The 26,125-nt window shown below is 38.3% G+C and overlaps 2 protein-coding genes across 6 annotated transcripts in view; one reads left to right on the forward strand and one right to left on the reverse strand.

Annotated features, from left to right (window-relative positions):
• The window catches only part of LOC105463675 (ring finger protein 13), a 158,130-nt gene extending 147,948 nt beyond the window's left edge, over positions 1 to 10,182 (forward strand). For both annotated transcript variants that reach the window (XM_071091095.1, XM_071091094.1), the window contains exons 9-10: positions 8,131 to 8,211; positions 8,792 to 10,182. In XM_071091095.1, the coding sequence (XP_070947196.1) occupies positions 8,131 to 8,211; positions 8,792 to 9,156 (446 nt within the window). In that variant the 3' untranslated portion in view covers positions 9,157 to 10,182. The remainder of the gene's footprint in view (positions 1 to 8,130; positions 8,212 to 8,791) is intronic.
• On the reverse strand, positions 640 to 19,359 carry LOC105463673 (profilin 2). 4 transcript variants are annotated; one of them, XR_011619799.1, is made up of 4 exons: positions 19,045 to 19,359; positions 16,683 to 16,875; positions 1,173 to 6,186; positions 640 to 778 (listed from the first exon to the last, which is right to left on the reverse strand). XR_011619799.1 is itself a non-coding variant. In XM_071091096.1 (4 exons), exons 1-4 carry the CDS (start codon positions 19,174 to 19,176, stop codon positions 771 to 773), a joined length of 399 nt encoding a protein of 132 aa, XP_070947197.1. In that variant the 5' UTR covers positions 19,177 to 19,359; the 3' UTR covers positions 640 to 770. The 4 variants fall into 4 exon arrangements, 3 of the variants coding, with proteins under 3 accessions (XP_070947197.1, XP_011709194.1, XP_011709193.1); XM_071091096.1 differs by having other exon boundaries at positions 6,121 to 6,186; XM_011710892.3 differs by lacking the exons at positions 640 to 778; positions 1,173 to 6,186 and adding an exon at positions 13,206 to 14,566 and having other exon boundaries at positions 19,045 to 19,353.
• Between the last annotated feature and the right edge of the window lie 6,766 nt (positions 19,360 to 26,125).

A 26,125-nucleotide genomic window follows, 5' to 3' on the forward strand; every position in this document is an offset into this window, starting at 1 on the left:
CAGTTAGTTTTCAGAGTAGCCTAATTAGGAAAGTACTGTCATGTCTCTTTTATGGATAAGGAATATGAGACTTAGAAAGGTCAAGTAAATTGCCTGAGGATACGCAAGCAGCTAAAGGTAAGTGGCAGGGCTGCAATTCAACCTCCTGACTCCAAACACTAGTAAATACTACCCTACTCTTTTCAGTCACTACCATTTCATGGCTTTCATTCTTCCCATTTTCCTTCTCTTGTCATTCCCTCCACCCCACCCCTACTTTTCCTTCTCCTCTTTAACTCACTATGTCAAAGAGAAAAGGAAATACCATTTTTGAGACAAACTGATTTGCTGAAAGTTCAAGTCTACTATCAGTATATAGTACTCATTTCATCATATTCCACATTAACAAGGTAAAATATCCATTTATATTTCTGCTTTTGTAAACTGGCATGCCCTTTATTCACATTTCAGTTAGGATCATACTATTTTATTATTGATTCGTATGCACTATTTAGAAGGAAATTTTACGTATGACTTCCTGTAGTCACCTTTTACACTCTGAGGGCTGCAACAAATATTAGACTAATCTAATCAACAAGCAGAAGTCATCTAGAAGCAATTCAGCTTTATGCAAAAATAATGTAGGCCCAGTGCCCCAAGTATAACTGAGACGGACAGATTTTTTATTTAATTTCCTTTATATGTAGGGAGAAAAAACATTTTAGATTAGAATTACATAAATTTCAGTTTGTTGAAGTTGGCTCTGGAAGGGTGTTGTACACCCTCATTTCCTAGTGGCCTGAAAAAGAATAAAAGAAGAATAATGAACCTTCTGTACTTAGTATAAGGAAATGCCTTTTTTTTTTTGAGATGTAGTTTCACTCTCGTCACCCAGGCTGGCGTGCAGTGGTGCGATATCGGCTCATTACAACCTCTGCCTCCAGGGTTCAAGCGATTCTCATGCCTCAGCTTCCCGAGTAGCTGGGATTACAGGCGTGCGTTACCATGCCCAGCTGATTTTGTATTTTTAGTAGAGACAGAGCTTCTCCATGTCGATCAGGCTGTTCTCAAACTCCCGACCTCGGGTGATCTGCCTGCCTCGACCTCCCAAAGTGCTGGGATTACAGACATGAGACACCGTGCCTGGCCTAGGAAATGCTTTTTAAGTACTTGAGGTCTGGCACAATATTTACCATTCCAACACTCCCATTAACTTTGGTTTTTCTCCTCAGGATGATAAATCTGTATTCAGAAAGGCTTTGGGTACAGTTGTAGTTTATCTGCATAGATAATATCAACCAAGTTAGAACCAATAAAGAGTAATATAGAATGACTATTTAAAATACTACAGGGAAAAGTTGGTTTTTTTTTTTTTTTTTTAAAGCTAGAGTACCCGAAGTGAAATTTGGCCAAAGCGGATATCAATTCCTAGACTTAGGTTTTAACTTAAATGGATTTATTTATGGCCTCTAAGACAATCATTTTATTCTTACTGCATTCATGAAATAATTCACTAACACATTTCCCCCAAAGAGTTGCTAATGCAATGCTCTTTCGCTCAGTGGAGTCATCTGATTGTTTTAGCATATGCATTATCATCTCACCATCAGAATATATAAGAAATGTTTGACCTTTAATTGAAGTTGCAGAATATAGCTGCTATTGTGTAGCATTCTAGAAATGTTTATAAAAATATGAAACCATGGGAGATGGGAATAAAAAGTGGTCTTCATCCCTGCTTTGTGTTAAATATCTGAAGAAAAAAATGTTCTGGCTTATGAATTGGAAACATTTTCATCCATAGTAAACACGTAGCTGCTTAAGTGTATTTCTTAACACTGTGAATCATAGGGGAATATTTAAATGTGACCAAAAATTCTACATACATAACTTAGGAGGCAATATAATAAAACATAACAGCTAAGACTATGCAGAGGCTTTAGAGCCCAACAGACCTGGGCTGGAATTCTGGATCCCCCATTTATTGGCTGTGTCACCTTGTGCAAGTTTCTTAACCTTGCCAAACACCCATTCATGTGTAAATGTAACTTGTAACTAATAGTACCTACTTCACAAGGTGTGTGGTTGGGAGGGATTTAAATCAGTTTATGAAAAATGCCTACAATAGTGCTTGGCACATAGAACTCAACAAGTAGTAGCAATTATTATTACAAAAGCGAAACAACCTCTTAAATAAAAATAAAATATTAGTGTCATCAAAATTCAGTCATTAAACATATTTTATGATTAAAAAGAAGACTGCCAAAATCATGAAGCAGTTGGAAAATAAAAACATTACACTTGAAATTTCAATAACAGTAAGTTGGAGCTAGTTGTATTTTTGTTTTAGAATTTTTTGGTTATCATGAGATTTGACATCTTAAGTAAAAGGTCTATTTGTTATACCATATTCTGGTGTGCTGTAGTGGTTTTGACAGGTATACACATAGATGTTAGAAAAAAAACCCTTTGGTTGTTGCAATTATCTCCTTATTGCATCTAATTGTACCGTGGAAGCCATGGAAGCCTTTAAGAGAACTTTTATAGGCTTAGAATGTAGTGAAAATTGTTCGGGGACTCTATAACATTTGTATTACCATAAAATCCCCACCCTTACCCTTACTCCTTCCCCACCCACCTGCAAAAAAACAAGAAAGAAAAAAAGAAACTATTCTAGTAATCAGCTGCTTCATTGTGCTAAAAAGTATTTGTTGTGGAAATATTTGGCAATGAACCAAAAAGAATTTGGCATTTGGAAATATCTTCCATTGGCATAGCTTGTAATACAGTTCACAGAAACTTTTAAAAACAACTTGAATATAATATCTGTAAACTTTCATATTTACCATACTTTGGGGACAGGATCTTAAATCTTCCTATCTTATTCATCTTCACTTTTGAAGTTCTTTCAGAAATGTTCATGCTGATTAATAGTTAAACGATTTGAGTATTAACTTACCCATTTCTAGCACATATAATAAATAGCCTTTTAGTTGTTTTCTTGCTTCTGAAGCGGCCAGCATCCTTACAAATTTTTTCATTACTCATTGTCCTCAAAAATTGCTCTTCAAGCAAAATGTGGTTTCCTGTATTTCCTTTGTCATTCAATTAATGTATTTATCCAAGTCTAACCATAAGAACTAGATACCACACACTGTTTCCTAACAGATGGAAAATCCTTATGTTTTCACTTAACATCCCTCTACTAAGCAGCTCTCTGGGAGCTGTCTCCCTTGTCCCATTAGTATGTTAAAGCAGCCAGATCCCTGAAACATAAATGATAAAAGTGGATTTCATATCTGACATTTTAAGTTACCAGGCATTTTTCCTTTATGGCTTAATCATTGAGATTTTTGAAGATAATATGTACAGGAGGGGAAAGATTTTTATTTCAGAGACTGGAAAAAAGCAACACAGCATTTTAGTAGATTGCATAAAAATGGAGCAATAGTTAATTTTTTATAATTTTTTACTTTAGCTATTAAAGACTTCTTTTTTTATAACTACATTTTAATAGCTTTTAATCTAACCATAATAATAAATACTAGTTCCTTTGCCCAGGGTTTGGAAATAATCAGAAAGAGTTCTCAGGCAAATTTGGCTTTTAAAATATTTCATCCTGTTGTATTTTGTTGATTTCTTGGGAACTGGTATAGGGAAAAGAAGAATAAAAAATAAGATTCATTTATTTCTTATTTGCTAGAAAAAAAGCTGCTATTCATATCAAACACACTCTTGGACTACAGGGCAATTAAAAAGAAATCAATACTAAGAAAAAAAAGCTGCTATTGTTTTCTTCACTGGCAGAAGCAGTATGTAAGTGGCAACTCATGACTCTAATGATGCATCATCCCTAGGCAGATTATTTATAATACATATGTAAAGTCAGTATCACTAGTGACATCTATATGTATTTAACCCTGAATCTTCAATCTCTTTTATCTTTTATTTTGAGGAAACCTATTCTTGGTTTACTTGATACCTAGACTAGTTTGGTATAGTATTGAACAATTCTACATCAATTTGTCTCCACTGTGACTATTTTAACTAGCTCAGTTTTAAGCCTTGTTTAGAAATGATAATTCCTCTTTCTAAATCTAATTTTATGTCCAAATGTTTTTGGTACAGCCTGGCCAAATTCAGGTCCCCATCTAACTTACTTTCGTATTTATTCAAAGACTGAAAGAAGGCCACAAGGATGCAGCATGAATGAAGGGTGGACTAGTATGAGATGAGACAGGATGGCGGGGTAGGGGGATCAGATCATATATAGCTATATGAAGGCCATGATAAGGAGGTCAAATTTTATTCTCAGAGAAGCCATTTAAATTACAATGACATGATGTGATATTTCATTTTTAAAAGATCACTGTAGCTGCTGAAAACTACATGGGGCAGGAATAGATGGGAGACCAGAGAGGAGGCTCTTAGCATAATCTAGAAGATTAGACCAGAGTAATCAAGGCGATGGAGAGAAGGGGAAAGATTCAGAATATGTTTTGCAAATAAAAGGTTCCAGGATCTGGTGACAGATTGTACGAAGGCTCTAAGGAAAAGAAGCATCAAAGATATGCCTAGGCCTGATACTCAGTTCATGCCACTGCCTTGGCTGCCTAGGTCTTTGTGTGAGTCTTGTTATGAAGGGCCAGTGCTTTTCTGTATCTGATGAGCCAAAGTTTTGGGCTTGAAATGGGGAAAAATCATGGATGAACAAGTTTAGAGAGGAGACAATCTAAGTTCTGTCTGGCTACATGTTTTAACATTCCCAGACTGATGAGATTTACTTTAAAAGTACCTTCATGAAATTTTTCTGAAACTTTATTCTACAGCAGTGCCAAAAACATTCCAGACAAAAGTGGTCCTCTATTGTTTCATGTAACAGACGTGAATCTGATTTCTTCCACAACTTTTGACATCTTATCCAATAGTGAATTAGCAAAGTTTTGTTAGCCTGCAGGGGTTTCTATGAGGGTTTCTCACCTCAGCACCACTGACATTTAGATGGGATACTTTGGTTTAGGGGGCTGTTCAGTACATTATAGGATGTTTCGCACCATCCCTGGTCCACAAGATGCCAGCTGCAACTCTCAGTTATGAAAGCCGAAAATGTCTCCAGATAACACCAATTGTCCTTGGGGAGCAAAATCATCCCCAGTTTAGAACCAAACTAAGCAACAGAATTTTCTAGCATGGTGCTAATAGTAACAAAACTAACACTTATTAAGCACTTGTTATAGCCCTTTTATCTTATACTACCAGAGGCAGTAGGTAATGTTTAAAATCTTATACATCATAAAAATAGATAAATGCCTTTAATTTCTATTTTAAATGTAATTATAAATCCAATCAACAATTGATGTTGGACCACAGCCTTTTGAGTATGAATCCACTGGCTGGATTTCCAAATTGCCATGGTACATGAAGCATTTTCTACCATTTTTAGTTTCAAGTATTTTAAAATGGGGTAAAACTGGATTCTGCTTTCATCCTTGCTTTTTACATTTGTCCAGTCTTTTAGTTTTCTTACCCATACCCAGTTTAACTGCTTTTTGGCTGGCGATGGGTTGAGGGGAACAACTAGCTTTTTTTTTTTAAGTGTTTCTAATGCATTCAACCTAGCTTTCAAATAAAACCAGAAGTCTTTTACACTCACAGTTTATTGACTGCTGAATATTTAACTAAATTACATAATTACCCTAAGTAAAACAAAACAGATTCAATGACCACTGCCACTAGCCTTTGGTAAGCATGCAGCTGAGCATCTGGTGGGACAAAAGCATAAGGTTGGTTAGAGAATAGCCTCCTAGCAACAGTCTTCTACCATGTGATAAGCAAGTATGCCTATCGGCTAGTTTCACTAGGCAAAAACTGGTTAAGAGTTACTGTATGTGTGAAACACCATGTAAATTACTCTACCTGCATTATCTCTTTTAATCTTCACAACAACCCTAATACATAATTATGTTAATATTTGTGTTTTGCCTTTGAGAAAACTGAAACATAAAGATAAGTGTTTTACAGAAGGTTACATAGCTAATAAATAAAAGGACCAGGATGGGAACCCCAGGCATTCTAATAGGTGCTTTACCATGTCATCACAAGTCCAAGGCCATAAAGGTTAATTTTCTACAGAGCACTAAGCTCCAGTTTGGTCCATGATCACAAACTGTACCTTGGGATCTTGACCTGTCATCTTCAAAGTAAGTGCTATGGCAATAAAACATGGCATATTAATATAAATCTACTACTTGGAACAATTCAAAGGACTGATAAGAAAGCTCAGTGACTCCAAAGCATCAAGTCCATACATTTAAAGATAACCCAGACAAATATACCTGTATTAGTTTCCTATTTCTTTGATAACAAATCATCACAAGCTTAGTGCCCTAAAACAACACAAATATATTATCTATAGCTTATAAGTTTGACACAGGTCTCACGGGGCCAAAACCAAGGTGTCAGCAGGACTGTGTTCCTTTCTGGAGCATCCAGGGAAGAATCCATTTTCTTACCTTTTCTAGCTTCTGGAGGGCACTCACATTCCTTGACTTGTGACCCTTCTTCCCCCTATCTTCAAAGCCAGTAGCTGCATCTCCCTGACCATTCATCTGTAGCCACATCGCCCCGACTCTGAACTTTCCTGCCTCCTTCTTCCACTTTTCAAAACCCTTGTGATCACATTGAGCTCACATGGATAATACAGGCTGATCTCCCTACCTCAATAAAATGAGCCTTGGAGCCTTGGCACAGCTTTGAGCCACAGTCAGTTCCTGTTCAGCTACATTAACTGTTTTGTTTTTAGTAGGCGTTTTCACAAGGTGATGTGACTCAAAGTTTGATTTGTATGAGAAATCAGTCATGACTGAATTGCATAACTGTCCCCAAAGTCCATGTAAATGGATTTATGTAATTATAAATAAAAATAATAATTACAGCTATATTAGAGGTCCTTTAGTCTTGTAATAGTTGAGTCTAGTAAGTCTCACCAAATTCCACACACAAGGTTCTAACATATGTATATATGCCTTTGTTACAGAATGTAATTTAAATACTATAGTAACCAAATTCAAGGTAATGGACAAAAATTAATTTTCATTAAAGCTTTCTATTTTGGGCTCCTCCTGAATGTGCTGTTTTAAATGACTAGGACATTAAAGTGATTGTTTCAGAAGAACTATCAGCACCTTTTTTATGTGTCATGTTCATCCAGACTATCCATCCAGATAATGATATGTCTTCCAAGGTTGTTACCCCTCCATGTGGGATAGGCAATGAATTTAACTGTCTTTTGTTCCCTAAAAGTTTTATAAGTTTTTATCCAACATATGCATGTAGTGGAAAAAAACTCACAAAAGTGCTTTCAAGCACTCACAGTGGTGTCTAAGCCACTATTAACTGAAAAAGCTGCTGTATTTAAAAAACTGCTAGCTCCTTTAAAGACTTAGAAAACTACACTGAAACTCCAAAAAGAGCTATGAATTAATAAATTTCTATGATTATAAAACTGATAAATTCTACAGTAAGACAATTAAAATGGCAATATTAATAGTATACCCTTTATTGCATACCTATGTGTCTGGCCCTTTGCTCGTATCATCTCATTTCATCCTTATAACCTGTAAGGTAAGTTAATCTTTTTACTGATAAAGAACTGGATGGCAAAGGCTAAGCAACTTGCCAAGCACCGCAGAACGTGGTAAATGCTGGAGATTTGAAGCCCAGTGTGACTCATTTCGAATCTGTTTTTATTTGCTAATATAGTTAAACATTTGAGTATGTTCTCATGTTTCCATTTTTATTTAAGACTGAGTTTGAAAATTTTAGTAGTGAAATTTTTCTGGCATTAAATATTTCAAAACTAGCATTTGGTTAGGTAAAACACTGATGTAATTATGATTCTTATTAAAATATTTTGCAAAGATAATCAAGGTAAACAAATTTGTCATCCATTTTAAACTATCTAGTTTAGGTAAAATGTGAATTACTTAAATTGAAACTTCAGGTCCTACAACTTGGATAAGCAGATCCTTGAGTCTGATGCAAAAGGCATCATTCAAAGATAAATACATCAAAAGGCAGTAACTGACTGAGGACTAACTTGAAAAGTTTGAAAGGCGAAAAAATAGTTCTCTACGTATTTTCTGTTTTCAGGAGATGAGTATGATGTATGTGCCATTTGTTTGGATGAGTATGAAGATGGAGACAAACTCAGAATCCTTCCCTGTTCCCATGGTATGAGTAATTACATACTGATTTGAATTTACATGTAGTAATTTATATTTAGGTTCCATATTCCAGGGGAAGAGACGGAAAATAGTTACTGGCACACCGTAAGCCAGGCCCTGTACTAATTAGTGGTCTCATTCAAGGATAGAGGTATATTTATAAAAATGTATAAACTTTCAGGCCAGGTACAGTGGCTCACGCCCATAATCCCAGCACTTTGGGAGGCCGAGGCAGGCGGATCACAAGGTCAGAAGATCGAGACCATCCTGGCTATCAGTGAAACCCCGTCTCTAGTAAAAATACAAAAAATTAGCTGGGCGTGGTGGCGGGCACCTGTAGTCCCAGCTACTCGGGAGGCTGAGGCAGGAGAATGGCATGAACCTGGGAGGCGGAGCTTGCAGTGAACGGAGATCGCACCACTGCACTCCAGCCTGGGCGACAGAGCCAGACTCTGTCTCAAAAAAAAAAAATTTATAAACTTTCTTCCCGTCCCTACATGATACATACAGAACACTGAATATGGCAAGAGATTAAATATAAAAGTATCAACCACAGCATACTAAAGATGTATATTTTGCTTCAACAGCTTATCACTGCAAGTGTGTGGACCCTTGGCTAACTAAAACCAAAAAAACCTGTCCAGTGTGCAAGCAAAAAGTTGTTCCTTCTCAAGGTGATTCAGACTCTGACACAGATAGTAGTCAAGAAGAAAATGAAGTGACAGAACATACTCCTTTACTTAGACCTTTAGCTTCTGTCAGTGCCCAGTCATTTGGGGCTTTGTCGGAATCCCGCTCACATCAGAACATGACAGAATCTTCAGACTATGAGGAAGATGACAATGAAGATACCGACAGTAGTGATGCAGAAAATGAAATTAATGAACATGATGTCGTGGTCCAGCTGCAGCCTAATGGTGAACGGGATTACAACATAGCAAATACTGTTTGACTTTCAGAAGATGGTTTATTTCCCTTTAAAATGTTTAGGTAATATACTGTAATTTGATTTTTTGCTCCCTTCAAAGATTTCTGTAGAAATAACTTATTTTTAGTATTCTACAGTTTAATCAAATTACTGAAACAGGACTTTTGATCTGGTATTTATCTGCAAGAGTGTACTTCATTCACTAATAGACTGGTGCTGTAACTCAAGCATCAATTCAGCTCTTCTTTTGGAATTAAAGTATAGCCAAAACATAAAAAAAAAAAAAAAATCCTCAGTATAGCTTGCAATTAAGACCTAGATCACAGTATTTAAATGTTTTGTGTTTTATACATGAGGTCAGTGCGACAGCCACCTAGCATGAACTAACCCAGCTTCCACCTCCATAAAGTTACCTAGAGTTGTTGAGTTGGAGTATGTTCTGGCATTTACCTGACCTGCCAATCATTAGGGAGAGGCAACAAGGTAACTCAGCCTTTCCTCGTCCTATCAGCACAAAGAAACTCAAAGCTGTATTTTCCCTTTCTGTTCCAAAGCAGTCTTATCCTGACAGGAGTGGTCTATACTAGTGCAGATTTCAACACTTTTTTTTTTAATGTTTTAATTACTATAGTGTTATGTAGAGATTTGATTCAGCAGCTAATGTTTCTGAACTTTACTTATTAATTTTCAGTGTCCTTAAGGGTTTTGTGGTGTTATCAAAGCAAAAAGAAAATGCTGCATAAAAATACCAAACTTCAGCAACTGTTAATACTCAGATCATATACCTCTTAATAAATAGCATCTTATGCTAATTAGCCCTGCTAAACTATGTACAGAGGAAATTGTTCAAGTATTGGATTTGAAAGTAAGTGACTTATGTTCAACAGAACTAATGATGTATTGAAACACTGTATTATGAAAAGCTAAATTATATACATCATTGTAACTATGTAGAAAATGTAGACTAATGTATAATCAAAATGCTAAGGATTTTTATATGGCCTTGTATGAGGGGAGTTTGAATGTTAATAAACATGTTTTCCACTTTAAGATCCAGTAAATGTCTGTTCTACCATTTACTTACCATATTAGTCTTATTTATATATATCCTATAAAGGGATAATGATTGAGGTCAGAGAAATCACATCACCCTAGAATTTTATACAAAGTAACTGACCATTCACATGCAGTTAGGTAATCTCCCAAAAGTTTAGACTGCTGCCAAAATTATTCCAAAAATAAACAGTGTACATTTTGGTACCCTGTTGTAAATTATGGTATATCGAGGGAAAATTTCACTTTCCGAATTGCCTTTTAAAAAATGTTCATAATCAGGAAAAAATAGGTATTTCTACTTTGGAAAATAAACGGTTGAATTCAACATCCGCTATCTGATACCTCATCCCTCTTCCCCTTTTTTATAAAAAATTAAAGAACCACAGGCCTGAGAAACAGGACATCAAAGGTTACCACGGTAGTTAAGCAAAGTTTGGAACTGGACATAATTGTATGGCCCTAACCGTTTTAAACCTGGTCATTTGCATAATTTTCATTTAACCTAAGTGAGGGTGTGAGGACAAAACGTTGGGCTCAGTATCTGGTGCATAGATGTGCAATAAGTAATAGTCTTCAAAATAATTATTAAATAAAAACATCAAACCTAAAATAGTATTTTAAAATAGGAAAAGGGAAAAAAATAAAAAGTCACAGTAATGGGTAAGTATGTATTAGATGTTATATTCCCTTAGTCTTTAATCCAAAGTTTAGAACAAGGACCTAGTTCCTTTATGTTAGGAGTTTTTATGGAAAAAAAAAATTTTTTTTTTGAAATTCCAAATTACTTTAATTTTATGTAAAAAAAAAATCTACGAAGTGTCTTATTTAGCAGCACTGGCTAGGACTGTTACTAGGTTCTGTTAATGTTCACTTGAAATGTTCTGTAATTTCATGGTATAGCTTTTTGAATAGGACAGTAGGTGCAATTAAAATCCAATTTCTATTTAAAAATTTAAAATTTTCTTGATTACAAAAGTAACATTAAAACACTAGAAATCAAAATATAGTCACCTGGAAACTATACTGCCTTCAGAAATACATATGTAAAATACATGTATATTAATACTGTATGTATGTGCACTGTCATGTAACATGTTTATATTCTCATTAACATTCATTGGTAAGCATTCTCATGTCATTCTTCAATGACTATTTTGTCCTATGGACTTAAAATCATTTATTCAAACCATACCCCTTAAAAAGCTGAACCTTGTAGATGTTTTCCAAGTTTGGATGGCTTAAGTAATGCAGTGTGATGGACATTCTGGTATACAAATTTGTATAGCTTCATTTCCATATGCGAAATTCCTAGAACTAAGTACAAAGCAAAGTATAGCTGTATATATTTCCTTAAGTATTTTTCTAATGAAATTGTGGGTGGAGGGCCAATGAATAGTTTCATTATATACTATTTTAGTGATACAGTCACCCTTTACCACCTTCTACCCCCAACCTCCTCTCTGAACACACACACATACACACTGCCCCCTCACCTACTTACAGATTAATTCATTAACAGTTTCAGAATTTTGGTCACTGCTTTCTATAATTGGTTACCCTAATAGTTCTTTACAAGTGAAGTGTGAATGTGTATTATTGTAAAATCTCAAATCATCACAACTCAACCACCAAATTTTCATTTGCCCAATCTTTTGGCCTTAACAGGTCAAGAAACTGATACCAGGTTTTTATTATAGTTTTACAATTTCTAGGTTATGTCCAACTACCAAAATAGCCCCAGATCCTTTATCTTCCATACTTTTACATCCCTGTGTATGTACAACCATATTCACAACCAATGCCTGACAACCAAAGAAAACTTTCATCATGCATAGTATAAGCAGATTAATTCCTATTCCCTAACCCATTGTTTCTCAAAAGGTAGCATAAACACCACTTAAAATGAATCAGACTGACCCAGTGATTGTTTCTGAAAAGGGATTCCTGGGCTTATGGACTCTCCATCTCCAGGATGGAACCCCAGAGTCCCTAATCTGCCTTATAACCAGCTCCCCAGTTTTACTGAAACCCACTAACTTTTGAGCACCCCTGGCTCTAAGCATCTGCTTGAGTTGTTGGTAATAATGATTTATCCAAATAGCCCTAAATTTACATATTTACCAAACTTCAATACATACCAGGGATTTTATGGCCTCTGGGATTAAATCTATTACATAGCCATGGTCAACATGTCACTACAAAGCCAAAAAGTGCAAAAGCATCCCAATTACCTTATATGCTGCCTAAGGAATGTCTTCTGCTCTTATGTAGGAGGGCCCCAGTTGGCTGACTTCAGTCTGCCAACACAGCCTCCAAATCTAAAGTCATACGACATTTCAACACAGAAAAATCCACAATAGTGCAGAAACCCTTCTTGGTAATCTCTTTGCTGTTTATTAGATTTCACATCTAGAAACCAGCAAGAAAAGGAAAATACTCATTTTCTAGCAGATGTCAGTTGCTTCTCACATACGCCTGAAGATGAGCCTGAAATGACTCAAAACTATATGTAACAGATCAAAGCCCATTAAAAAGAAATTCCCAGGCACTAATTTTATCTGTAATATTACTTGAAGTAGGCCATCACCTGAATGTTAAAGTTTTATGCTTGCGGCCGGGCGCAGTGGCTCACGCCTGTAATCCCAGCCCTTTGGGAGGCTGAGGTGGGCAGATCACGAGGTCAGGATTCGAGACCATCCTGGCTAACATGGTGAAACCCTGTCTCTACTAAAAATACAAAAAATTAGCCAGCGTGGCGGTGTGGTCTCTAGTCCCAGCTACTTGGGAGGTTGAGGCAGGAGAATGGCATGAACCCGGGAGACGGAGCTTGCAGTGAGCCGAAATTGTGCCACTGCATTCCAGCCTGGGCAACAGAGTGAGACTCTGTCTCAAAAAAAAAAAAAAAAAAAAAAATTTATGCTTGCAGCAGACTTTGGCCTATTCTGTGTATTCCCACTTGTCAAAAATCAGCTTTTAACAGTAAGCCAACAATTTATATAAACAACAGGAGCCTAGAGTATTTGGTTGGAATAAATTTATTTCATCTGTCTGTAAACAAGGTGTTTAATAGTTATGGCATTTTTTTAAATGCATATTAAATCAGATGAGTTAGACTGTATCCCAGATGTAACAAAGTGCAGGGAAAGAAATGGACAAATCAGCAACAAGATTTGTTTTTAAATCTGTACATTATCCACAAGGCCCAAACAATAGAAGCAAATACTAGAATGTCCCTAAAGTAGTGCCATTCGAAAGAAACCCTTAATAGGTCGGTTAAAATCCATCTCACAATAGCAACGGTTCATTTTAACAATAGTATGGCACAGAATACATATGAAAAAAATTCATCACAAGACAGCCAAGTCCACAATAATGCAACTTCATATAAAAACTCAAGCTGCAAATAAAAATTGGTCCTATGAAGAACAAACTGGACACACTCCAGATGGTTATGTTGGGATACCTAATGTCCATAATGGCAGCCTTTTACAATTTTACTAAAGAGTAGAGCTGGTGTGCAAAGAAAAAGACAGGAATAAAAATGTGAGCTATTGCAATGATGGAATGTCCCTGGGGAGTCAATCAGTATGGTTACTGTAAGGTCATGGGAGGAAGTGCTTTTTGCTCTTGTTTTGCCATTGCACTCTTCATATGTCCTGTAGACACTATGAATAAAGGTTTGTCTCAAGTGCAACAACAATACTAAAAGCAAACTACTGCAGCTCTCAATAGCTCATCAACAAAAGGGATATTAATTGGTTAAAAAAAACAGGCACTGCATAAAAAAAGATGGAAGCAAACCAAATGCCTATGTGCGAAGGGAGGTGGGGCGGGAAAAAGAGAAGAGTGAAGGAAAGATGCATGCACTTTTTCCTCCCAACCATGCGCTACAAAAGGAAGACTAAATGAGCCAAGTAAATGCTCAAAGTGCTGAAAAGACATTGATCAGAGATTGTACAACCGGCACCTTGCTTAATATTAACTTATTTTAGTAATCAATATCCCATTAATTGCTAAGACAAAGTGATGCCCAACTTGGCATGCCCCCTCCCCCCAATTTCAAGGTATCATGCAAATCATTATTGTGCTGCAATTATGTTGCCAGATAAGGGTTGGTTACATACAGTGGTTAACATACAAATGATCCATTGGGCAAACAGGAATCATGACATTAGAAAATAGGTAAAGAAAAATTAGCTACCATCTATAGTTTGGTAGCATTGTGACCATAATTAGGGTTGTTGATGAAGACAGTTGCTAGGTAGATGGGGAGAGGCTGCTTACACATCAGACCTCCTCAGGTATAAAGCGAGTTCATATGCTTTCTTGTTAAGTGTGCCTCCGTGGACACCTTCCTTTCCCATGACTATAACCAATGCTGGAGTACACAAGGAAACAAAACAAAAGTGAACAGAATTATTTGGGGGGGGGAGGGCAAAAGAAAGACACCTTTCCCCACCAACAGAGGGATACAAAGGAGACACAGGTTCATACCCCATCACCCTGCATTGCTAATAAAATTTCCAGAATTAAGACTTAAGCTTACAGCTAGGAAAGTTTAAGAGCAATTTTCCCCTAATACTTAACAGTCTGCCTAGCAGCTAGAACCCAGAGTCTCTCAAGTATTTTGCCATTGAGTATGCCTTCTTATTCAATCCGCCTCCATGGACCCCTTCTTTTCCCATTACAAAGACCAAGACTGAAAGAGAAAGAAGAAAAGTGTTTCAAAAGAAGTGTTAATCAAGAAAGTCACATAAGTTTTAGCAGACAGAACCCCGATTAATAAGTTAACATTAAGTTAGTTTTCCATGAACTGCCAAGCACTGAAATCAAGTAGGTTTCCAAAAAGAACTTCCAAACTAGTAATATACTAAACAGAAAATAGTAAACTTGAATGCATCTTGGAAGCCCAATCAATGCAAGCAAAAGTTCTATACAACTATCTTTACACTAACTACAGAAAAAAAAAAAAAAAAAAAAGATCATTTGTCTTCTATTTTAGGGCAAAAAAATTCTGGCTTATGTCAAGTACATGTTATTACTTGCCCCAAACATATAAACTTAATAAACTCAGGGAGTTATTTACTTACAAACTCTCCCCAAATTTTAACATGCTTGACAAGTTTAAACTATTACGTTTTACCAGTGAGGCTAAATGTATCTCTTATTTCCAAAGGAAAATGAAGATCAAATTTTAAGTAGCATACTCAGTATCATTCAGAAAAGGCCAAATTAAATTATTTAAGGTGTTTGCTTACTGATAACTTCACCATACTAACCTTGTTTTTAATTGCGTCTAAAAAAATAGGTTTACGATTTCTAATCGCTCTTGTATAATACAATTCAAAGGTCTATAACCCAAAATATATGTATATGTCAAATTTTATATTCACTACCACTAGATGTCAGTAGTGCTGTAGAGTATAAAAATATTCTGGTTTTTTTTTTTTTTTTTGTCTTGTGCTTGACGCTTCTTTTTAGCATATAGTGCAGCTAAGGTTTAAAGAGATTTGTCACTATTTCAAAGTCATCTAATTTTCTTATAAATACTTAAAACATCAACTCACACCAGAATTACGAGTAACTTTTAGGATAATCACAGGGAGCTGGTAGAGGTAGAGCCACAGCATTAAATTACAACTCAGGGCAGCTTCAAGTCCCCTCACATGGTAGAGCTGTTATTAAAATTAGATGTGCCAAGTCAGCTATGTGAGGCTACAGAAGCACTCTATATTTACAAAATATTCGTATGCGTTAACCCATTTAAATGTATTTGTAAATCAATCAGATGTCATAATAAACCTCAATTTCAAAAGTTTATTTTGAAAAAGTAGGGAGACTTAGTACAATTAAGAGTTTCTATAATGCTGACAACAGTCTGGAGACACCTGAATTTTTGGACCAAGTATACAAATGAAATGTAATTTCCTACTTTTCAAATCTAAGTCTCAGACACACAATTTTTGAAAATATTTCAGTGAATGGATAACTTACTCCAAAATCCTCATCTAATTATCTTTTCCCCAGCAAAGTTCCTAACTGAAAAATGAACTGATGTTAATTTTTACTTCTTTATGCTGAGTAGTGAAATGGTTAGAATACAAGCAAGAAAAAAAAGAAAAGAGATCCAAAGGTCAAACACAAACTGCAAAGGACTAAAATAACCAAGTGATTCCAACAATTTAACAATCTGAAACACCACAGGATTATCATTTGACATGCCAAGCAGTTTAAGAGACTTTTAAGTTTAATAAAGCTGAAAGTGAGTTGATACGAATATTCTACCTTAGAACAAAATCAGGATCTAAGAGGGCAGGTTGTAGATGCTGTAGAGTAGGTAAAACTAAAGCAGTGCTTCTCCATAGTGCTGGGCAGTTCACAAAAACCACCTTAATAGCCATTATGGACTAACATTTTTTCAAAATGTTAAAAGAAACTGCTTAATAAGTTGTAACGTGGCATGCAACTTTTAACCAAAAGAATGCCTTACTTACCTCTACCAGCTCTGCCGACAGCAACATTGTATGTTGGCTCCCCACCTTGACTCTTTGTCCGGATGTCCATTGTGCAGTCACCATCGACGTATAGACTATCTCTGATCACTGAGCATTTCTTCGCGCCAAGAGTCAAACCGTTGGTAAAGAAACCTTCCCGGTCTTTTCCTACAATCATATCTATTTCTATTGGCTGTCCCCCACCAGAAAGAAAAAAAAAAAAACATGAAGTTGTAGTTAATTCCTTTTAGGGCTTGATGTTAACAGGAAAGGCTGTGTGCTATGCCAGACAGCCACATTTCACTAACGTAAAACCAAGATTCGGTCTTTTCTTAATAATTACTTAATTCTATATAATCACATCTTTTACATCAGTTGATTTGATTTCAGTTAACGGTGTCGTCTCTTAACCAAGACCAGTCTATATAAAGAAACTCTAAATAATTGATAGTTGACACTAGACAAAGTGCAAACTTAAAGAGTTATTTATAAACTGTATTAAGTCAGCTGGTGCCTGAAAGTGTTCACGTAATGGTAAAAATTCAGCTATCAACTCTTTGAACACAGCTGGTCTATCATATTCAGTCCCATTACAGTAAATCATGTTTCATCACATTTAAAGTTGCTTCAAAGTCTCCCAAAATAAAGCCTGTTCTTTGATTTGTTCACTTCTCTGCTTGGAATAACTAGAAATATACCTGATGATATGGACTTCAATCCCTGAACATCAGTGCTTTTCCAAATTCATATTTCCCTCCTATTTTTCTAGCCACGACTCCTGTTTCTTTCCAACCTCCCTTCCCCTCCCATCTCAGTAATCAGTTTTCTTTCTGGGCAAACGCAAAGTGGATTCTGTCTACAGCACTGCGGTAGGCAATAGTAAAACAGAGAAAATGGAGGGAGATTGGGAAAGAAACTGAGGTAGCCACCAGAACCGGAAAGGAGAAAACGTGCATTCTAACATTCCATGAATAAGAAGGAAGGCGTCGCCCCCATCAGAACTGCAGAGTCATAGCAGGCCCCAGCCATTTCCAAGCACACTCCCGCAATCTTCCTAGTCAGACAGCGGGAACTCACACACAAAGACAAGAGGACTGCAGGAAAAAAGTTGATGACCAGATGCCAATTCCCTACAAGAATTGTAGTCCACTGCGGGTATACGAGACCTTAAAGTACTAGCATCAAGGACTGAGTTCTAAAGTCAGACTTTAAACCACGTTAAGTGGCAAAAGAATAATTAGCACCCATAATAGGGGACCTGAATTTTGGTGTTTAATGGGAAGGGAGCGTGGTGCTAAGAAATTAAAGGAATGGTCTCGTATTTAATACAATTATCATAATTTTAGAAACAGCCTTGGGCAGAAACAGGCAAAACAATAAGCTGGAGGCTTACTTGCAAATATTCCCCAAACATACTGCAACCAACTCAAAACCATCAAGTCTCAAGAAAATCAGGCAATGTGAAGCATAAAACTGCATTAGTTCCTTTACTGCCACCACTAAAGAGGGAGGGACTTGGAGAAGTGAAGTGTGCTCCTGGTCTTCGCAGATAATTGAAAGCCCCCGAAAAGCACCCCTTTTTTGAGCTATGTTGCGTAACTGGGGATAACCGTATATCGATGAATCTCCATATGAGAAGGAGAGAAATCAATGGCAGTTCGCCATCTTGGAGAATTAAAAAAAAAAAAAAAAAAAAAAAAAAACAACCTATAGAGCTACAGCTGAAGTCGAGATTCACGAATCCACCTACGCGGTCGGCGCACATCTCTCGCAAGCCCCAGAGGCCTGGACATCGGCAAACCTACGCAAAGTCGCTTCGAGAATCCCGGGGGCCGGGTCGGGGCCACCGCCTCCCACAGCCGGAGGCGCGGGCGGCTCGCTGTCCGCCGAGCAAGAGGCGGCCAAGAAGCCTGGGGACCTCTACCCGGGGCCCGCGCTCCCCGGCCCGGATCCCCGACCCCCGCTTCCACCCCAGGACGTGCATAGCAAACCTCAGGGCTTCAAGAGAACCTAGGGGAACCGCACTAGCAGGAAAAAAGGAAACCCTCCCCTTGCCCTGGCTGGTGCGTGTCCCCTCCCCCAACCCGGGCACCTGGACCCACGCTGGGAACGCCGGGGACGCCCGGCGAGGGCCAGCAAGGAGTCTGGCCGCCGCCCCCGCTTGTCAGCGCAGCCCCGGGTGAGGGGGCGTCTCCGGGCCTCGGCCTCCCAGCCTGCCCGGCAGCCACATCCTCGGCGCCCGCTGCCTAGCACACCTGCGGGCTCGGCCCTCGGTGTTCCGGCCCCGCGCTGCGGCGCCCCCGCGGCCCGCCAACCCCACTCCGGTGCAGGGACCAGGGTCCCGGCCGCCACTGGTCCTCACCGTAATGCTCTGAAAGACGCCCCCGGCCGTGGCTGCCCAGACGTATTTGGCGTCGCAGTAGCCGACAATGGCGGCCTCCTGGCAGCAGCCATCGCACATCAGGTTATCCACGTAGCTCTGCCAACCGGCCATCTTCGAGCCCTTCGCACTGCAGCGCGGACGGCGAGGAGCAGCAGGCGCGGCGGCGGCGGCGGCGGTAGCGGGCGGCGGCGGCGGCGGCGGCGCGGGGGAAGGCGGGGCGGGGGCGGGGAGGAGGCGGCTCTGCGCAGGCACCGACCGCCCCCCTCCCCGAGGAGCCGCGGAGGGAGGACGCGGGTTCAGCGATGAGGGACGAACCTCAGAGCGCGCCCGGCCACCCGGCCGCCCGCAGCCGCGGGGCTGACTAACCAGCGGCGGGAGGCTGCGGAGCGGCTATGCCGGTGGTGGTGGCGGCGGCTGCTCCTTACCGCAGCGCCCTCCGTTCTCCGCGGATACGGCGGGGCGTGCGCGCGCGCGTGCGTGCGATCCTTCCGCGGCGCCCTGGCACGGAGGGTCCCGGGAAGGGCGGGGGGAGACTGAGGCGGGGGCGCGGAGGGATACCGCCCCGGGACAATCACGGCCGCCACGTGCGGCAGGCGCCGGCCGGGCGCGGTGGCGTTGCGGCGGATGGCCGATCTTCGGACCCCGGGCCGGCGGAGAGGGGTGGCCCCCGCGTCGCTCTCGGCACCCTAGGAACAGCAGCCGCAGGGACGCCTTGGAGCCCCGCGGCCGGGCCGCGATGTGCTTTTCTTCTGTGTCCGCTGCCCGGGATGCGGAATCTTGAGCCTTGGTGTCGGGTTGCAGAGTTGCCCTGGTGACGGGATGCGGAGCGTTTCCTCTTCTTTGTGGTGGGGGCGGCTGGTGGCAGGGTCGCCCACGCTAATCTCCGAGCCCCTAAGGGCGCCCTCTTTCCTGGAGCCCTTTTGCGCCTCGCCCATAAAGGCAGACCCGCGGGCGCGCGCCGGCAACCTGAAATCAGAGCAGGCGTCCGTGGCGCTCAGGCACCTTGCTGAGCTTCGCCGATCTTTCATTGTTGCTTCATTTGGGTACCAAGGGCCTCTCATTCTGTGGATTGTTTGCCTGGAAGAGCCCCCTTAGTGTTGCTAATCACGTGTGTGCTTAAATGGCTCGTAAATTCCGAACAAAACAAATAGCGACCTGTGTTACACTGTTTCTTGGTAACTGGGAAAGTTACTGGTGGCTCGAAGTATACGCAGAAAATACAAAGATTAAAAACTAGGGACGAGTTCACTGAATGAACACCATAACATTTCTGTTCTGCAGGGTAAAATAATTTCGGGACCCAGGTCTGGGCGAGATTTGCATTAAGGTAAATGGTGGGTGGAGTGCCTGAGAAGCTTTTCGTATCGTCTTTGGTAGCCTCTGGGCACTAGGACTAGACATGGAATTAGGGGTCCCCCAACAAGGACTTCAATTTTAGGTTAATAGAAACCATCTGCCACTTAGGGAAAGCAAGCGCCAAAATGTAGATAAGTTGATGTTCACCCTTAAAGTTATCGTGTAAGGTCATGATTTGTAGGAGGATTAAGGCATGTATCTCTGGAAAGGGCAAGAACGTTGCTTTTAAAAGTCTAATTGGTTCTGAAGTTTGATGTTTTTTCTGCTGATTCCTTTAAAATGTTCGGCTACTAGAGAGAAAAAAGTACAGTAAAAGAACCCCCAAGTCGGAGACCTATCAGACTGAGAATATGTATTTTCTCATGTTCTAAAGATACAGAATACCTGTGTGGTGTAAAATGTGAGCCAAAAATTGTTTCATTTCTCTAAGTGTGCCTCCCACGTGATTTAATTACACTTAATTGTTCTTGTTTATAACTGCCTTTTATGGTGATGTTGATCATTTTAGTCCTTCGATCATAGCACTGTATCATCTTAAAAGCTAATAATAGATTACTTGTAACACAGGCTCACTATGTGAGAATTCATAAAGCTGTATGTACATTTATTATTGTACTCTTCATTGTATTTATAATTCATTAAATTGAAACAGTAAACAAAAAAGTAATGACAGAAAAAATAAAGTGATGATAACTTGAAGTATGTTGAATTTTTATTAATTTACTCTGAAGGTTTTAAAGTGTAATTTCTAGACGTTATTATCTTATTGTTATAGCCCAAAGTTGGAAGTAACTACATTCTTTTCCTCTTCTTTTATTGTTGGCTTTAAACAGTGAAAGAATTGGACCAACAATATTTTCGAATGCAAATCTCAAAAGATTCTAAAACACATTTCTTGGGTAAAATATTCACAAAATTTAGAATTCCTGTCATTTTTCTATATTTTTCAAAATATAATTCATTTTAAATTACTGCTTTTCCAACATGATGTTATTTTTCTAGAATTGCAAACAGTAAAATTTAAACAACTGTGAAAATTCTGTATAATAGATTAAATTTTACAGTTTCAGTTTTTAGGTTATATATTCAGAGAGACTCCATTTGCTGTCTCCGTTTTCAATACTTGATAAAGTAACCTTTTTGTTGGTTGGTTGGTTGGTTCTCTGAGATGAGACTCCGTTGCCAGGGTGGAGTGCAGTGGCGTGACTGCAACCTCCGCCTCCTGGGTGTAAGCGATTCTCCTGCCTCAGCCTCCAAGTAGCTGGGATTACAGACGCTTGCCACTACACCCAGCTAATTTTTTGCATTTTTGGTAAAGATGGGGTTTCACCATGTTGGCCAGGCTGGTCTCGAACTCCTGACCTCGTGATTCGCCTGCCTCAGCCTCCCAAAGTGCTGGGATTACAGGCATGAGCCACCATACCCTGCCACCTGTGCTTGTTTTCTTTAGAGCCAGCTTCCTTGAATGCTGCTTTATTTTCCATTTGCATCTTTCTCTACTTTTCTGAGAGTAACTAATGGCTAGGATAATAATTGTAATATCTGGGCAGAAGTCTAGAAAAGTCGCTATGTTGTTGATACAAATATCCAGAATAATGTAGCCATTAACAATCAGTAGCATATTCACGTTTGGAGTGCATTATTATGCATTCTTTCTAGAAGTATTTTATTCTTACCGAGTAAAGCAGAAACTGTAGTAAACCACATTCTTTAATGTGTGAGTCCAGTGGTGTCTGAACCACTTGAGTCCATGTAAAAGTCATTTGAAATTTTAGCAAAACTCAAACAAGAAATTATCTTTAAAATGTACACAACCTGATAATCACTGGGGACAGGATCTAAAACTACAGACTGTGATTACCCCCAAATTTAGTAAAACCATAATTAACCCTCTGTTATCTAAAGATTTCACCTGTATACTTCATTTCTGAAAAAAAGTATATTAATTATAAAAGCAATATGACAGCAATAAAGTTTAGAAAATGGAGAAAAATCCTTAATCCCACAAGCTAATACAAATATCTTTTGAATGTATTCATTCTTTTATTTATGAGTTTTACAGTAAAGAACAAGGAGGACTTATAATTCTGCATTTGGCCATTTTACCCTGAAATTCTGTGAATTTTTGCTTTTTATATTTTGAGGCTATTAGGAAAATGGACATTTAAATTGTTTATTTTCCCTTTCTGATGGATTTATTCTTTGTTATTTAGTAGTTACCCTCTTTATCACCAGTACTGCTTTTTGTCTTAAAAATTTTTGTCAAATATTAAACATCCCAGCTCTCTTTTTATTGGTGTTTACCTTATATAACTTTTCTCTCCACCACCTCTCTTTCAACTGTTCTCTGTCTTTTTTGTGTCTCATAAACTTCACACAGCTGGATTTTGTTTTTTAATCCAATATGGCAGTATAACCTTTAATTGACAAGTTTATTCCATTTACATTCGTTGTAATTATTGACATATATGTGGACTTGTTTGAACTAATTTTATTAGTCTCATTTTTTTCTATGCTTTTTTCTTGCTTTTGAAAAATAGTTGGGGCATGTGTGTCTTATTCTTCTATATTTTTTTCAAATTTATGCTAACAATTTCTATTCTCTTAGTGTTACCCTTAAATTTTTGCCTTGCGTATTTAATACAATAAAGTTTTAAGTTAAATATCTTAAACACTACCCCTAGACAATCCAAAAACCTTAGAATGTTTTAAATCTGGGCACCTCTCTCCAGACTATCTTACACAGATGTTTATGTATGTGTGTATATATATGTACTTACATGTTTGTATTTTACTTACTATTCCTTTTCATATCTCAGATCATTCTATGATCATTTTTCTTTATTTCTAAAGTACATCTTTTAGAAGTTCCTTTAATAGAGGTCCTTGGTGAGAAACTTTATCTGAAAATGTATTTATATCACTTTCATCCTCTAACAATGGTTTGATCTACAATGCAAAATGGACACTTGGAAGATGTTATTCGATTTCATTTTGGTTTTTGTCATTGCTGTTGTATCATATGGATGATTTGTCTCTTTTCCTCTGGCTAGTTTGGAAACTTTTTGTGTTTGCTCTTCTACAGTTTCACTATGATGTGTCTACTTTTGGGTTTATTTTATTCTACTTAGGAAAATAGATTTATATCACTTCTGTGAAATTCTCAGTCACTGTCTCTTCAATTAATTCCTTTTTCTCAGTTCTCTTTACTGTCTTAGAGTTCAGAATACATATGTTTCTGTTTCCTCCTCTGTTCTCCGTATCTCTTAGCTTCTTTCATCTTTTTCATCTTCTTACTACTCTCTATGCTCTATTCTGGGTAATTTCCTCAGCTGTGTATTCCAGATCACTGTTCAAGTATGTTTCATCTGTTGTTAAACCCCATACATTGAGACTTTTTAAATTTTTAAGTCTATTTTTCATTTTAGAAGTTCCATTTTATTGTTATGCATATCTTCCCAGTTATTCCTGATACTCTGGCATTCCTTCCCCATCTTTGTGGTTCCATGCTTCATTTCTTTAAACGTTTCTTACCTACTTATTCTGTACTCTGTATCTCAGTACTCAGTATTAAATGAGGCTTTTAAAATCTTTTGTTTTTGCCCAATGAAACCATTCCAATATATAAACAAGTTGTGTGTTGTTTTTAATCTATCTCACCCATAGTGGCTTGCCTCCTTGTATGCTTGGTGATCTTAAAGACTGTGAATGATATTTCATTGATCTTAATATGTGGGAAATTTAATGGCCTAAAAAGTGTGGATACTTTTTTTCAAAAACAGTTTGTATCTGCTTCTACTATAGGTCCGGGGTGCTAGCAACCTGGGCGCACTTTAACCCTTTCTGTGGTGCCCCCTAAATACAGGAGTATCTGATTCAGCTCCTCACACAGCTGCCACTAGCATCTGCACTCAGACTAGCCCCATTTTTCCTGGTTACATACAGACTTCAGCTCTGCTTTCTGCTCAAGATTTGTTTCTCTTTATTTGGCGGGAAAAGGGTATTTTGAAGATTTTTCTAATACTTTCTGTATGAGGATTTCAGTTGCTCCACATTTGCACCAACACCACATTTGCACCAACACTTGATATTCTGTGTCTTTTTAATTTTAAACATTTTGCTAGGTGTATTATGGTATTTAATTATGGCTTTAATTTGCATATTTCCATGACAAAGGTGAGCGTCTTTTTCATGTTGTTAGTCATTTAGGTACTTTTTTGTGAAATGCTTGTGCAAATCTTTTGCTACGTATTTTTCATTGTTAATGACTATGCAGTAGTCCATCAAGTGGCTGTATCATAAGTTATCATTTCTTATTGAAATATCAGGTAACTTGAGAAACAGTAACCAAAAGAAAACTTCTTTATGATCTGTGTGGTGGTGAACTTTGAATTGTGTGGACATGGATGAAATACATTCTTTTAAATGTCTGATGACAAGATTTAAAATATGAAGTGTGGCACTTAATTTGGTTAATCAAATGTGATAGACATTGCTGATTTCCCTATCCAGTGTGTACTCTTCTTCCTTGCTAACAGAATCTTGAATTTGCTTGAGATAATAGTAAATAATTTAAAATACCTCCGTAAATACCCTTCCAGCTAGGGTGATCATCTAGTCCATTGGCCAGTAAACTAGATCAAAAGCTACTTCATGGACAGCTATTTTTTTGTTGATACCTGTATCTTTCTATAAAGGACTGCTCAGCTGGCATAAGCTTTCTACTTTTAACCTGTCTTTTCTCTTGTCCAGATTGTGATTCAGTGTAAAGTGGAGCAGTCATTCCTAAGTGCTGAGCATTGTGCAGCAGGAGGGGAAAGGGCCTGTTCTCTCAAGGGCCTTCACTATCCATGCATTTCCTACCCCCAGACTCTTGTTACATTGGGTAAACAAACTCTTTACTTGGTTAAAGTACTGTAATCAGCCTCTGTTAAGTGCAACCAGACCCTGCTCTAACCAGAATATCCATTTTGCTATCCCACCTCAGGTCTCTAAGCATTCTAATGTATCCAGTTTTGCTTTTCCATAATGAGTTAAGCTCTTGAGGAAATGCTTTACATCTATTGCATCCCTATTGTAATAATGACTGAATTAGCCATATCATAGAAAATTGCTCTATTGATTTTTTTTTTGCAATAATACATTAAATAGTGCCCTAGAGGCTTCAAGGATTTCGTGTACCTCCCTAAATATCACATTAGCTGATAGAAAATTCCTTATGAGTCATGAGTCATTTTTTCTGATTTGATGCAGAAAAGAGAATTCTGGAAGCACATGTGGAGCATTTCATTCCAAGTTACACATGAACTTGAGAGATGTTTTTTGTAGAATTCCAAGGGTAAAGGCACAAAGCCTATAAAAACACTGGCCGTCTTGTTATCTGATATGTGAGAGAAATGCAGGCAATCCATCAAAACAGCCCCGAAAGAGATTACATGTCTAATTTTTCTTCATCTCAGTCCCAGAGGACAAATAATAAAATTTAATTGAGTAGCTATCTCCCCCAAAAAAGTATTAAATGAGGCTTTTAAAATCTTTTGTTTTTACCCAGCGAAACTCAGATATCACTTCGGGGAAAAATTCTTTCTGGGTTCACAAACATACTGAGAGAGAACTAAAAGGAAAGTGTAAATTGAGCAATGGCTGTGTTCCATTTACAAGCATTTTAAAAGTGAATGTCAAATATATAGATGTCTAAATCATT

This window comes from Macaca nemestrina, chromosome 2 (genome assembly GCF_043159975.1).
Source record: "Macaca nemestrina isolate mMacNem1 chromosome 2, mMacNem.hap1, whole genome shotgun sequence".
Classification (NCBI taxonomy): Eukaryota; Metazoa; Chordata; class Mammalia; order Primates; family Cercopithecidae; genus Macaca; species Macaca nemestrina.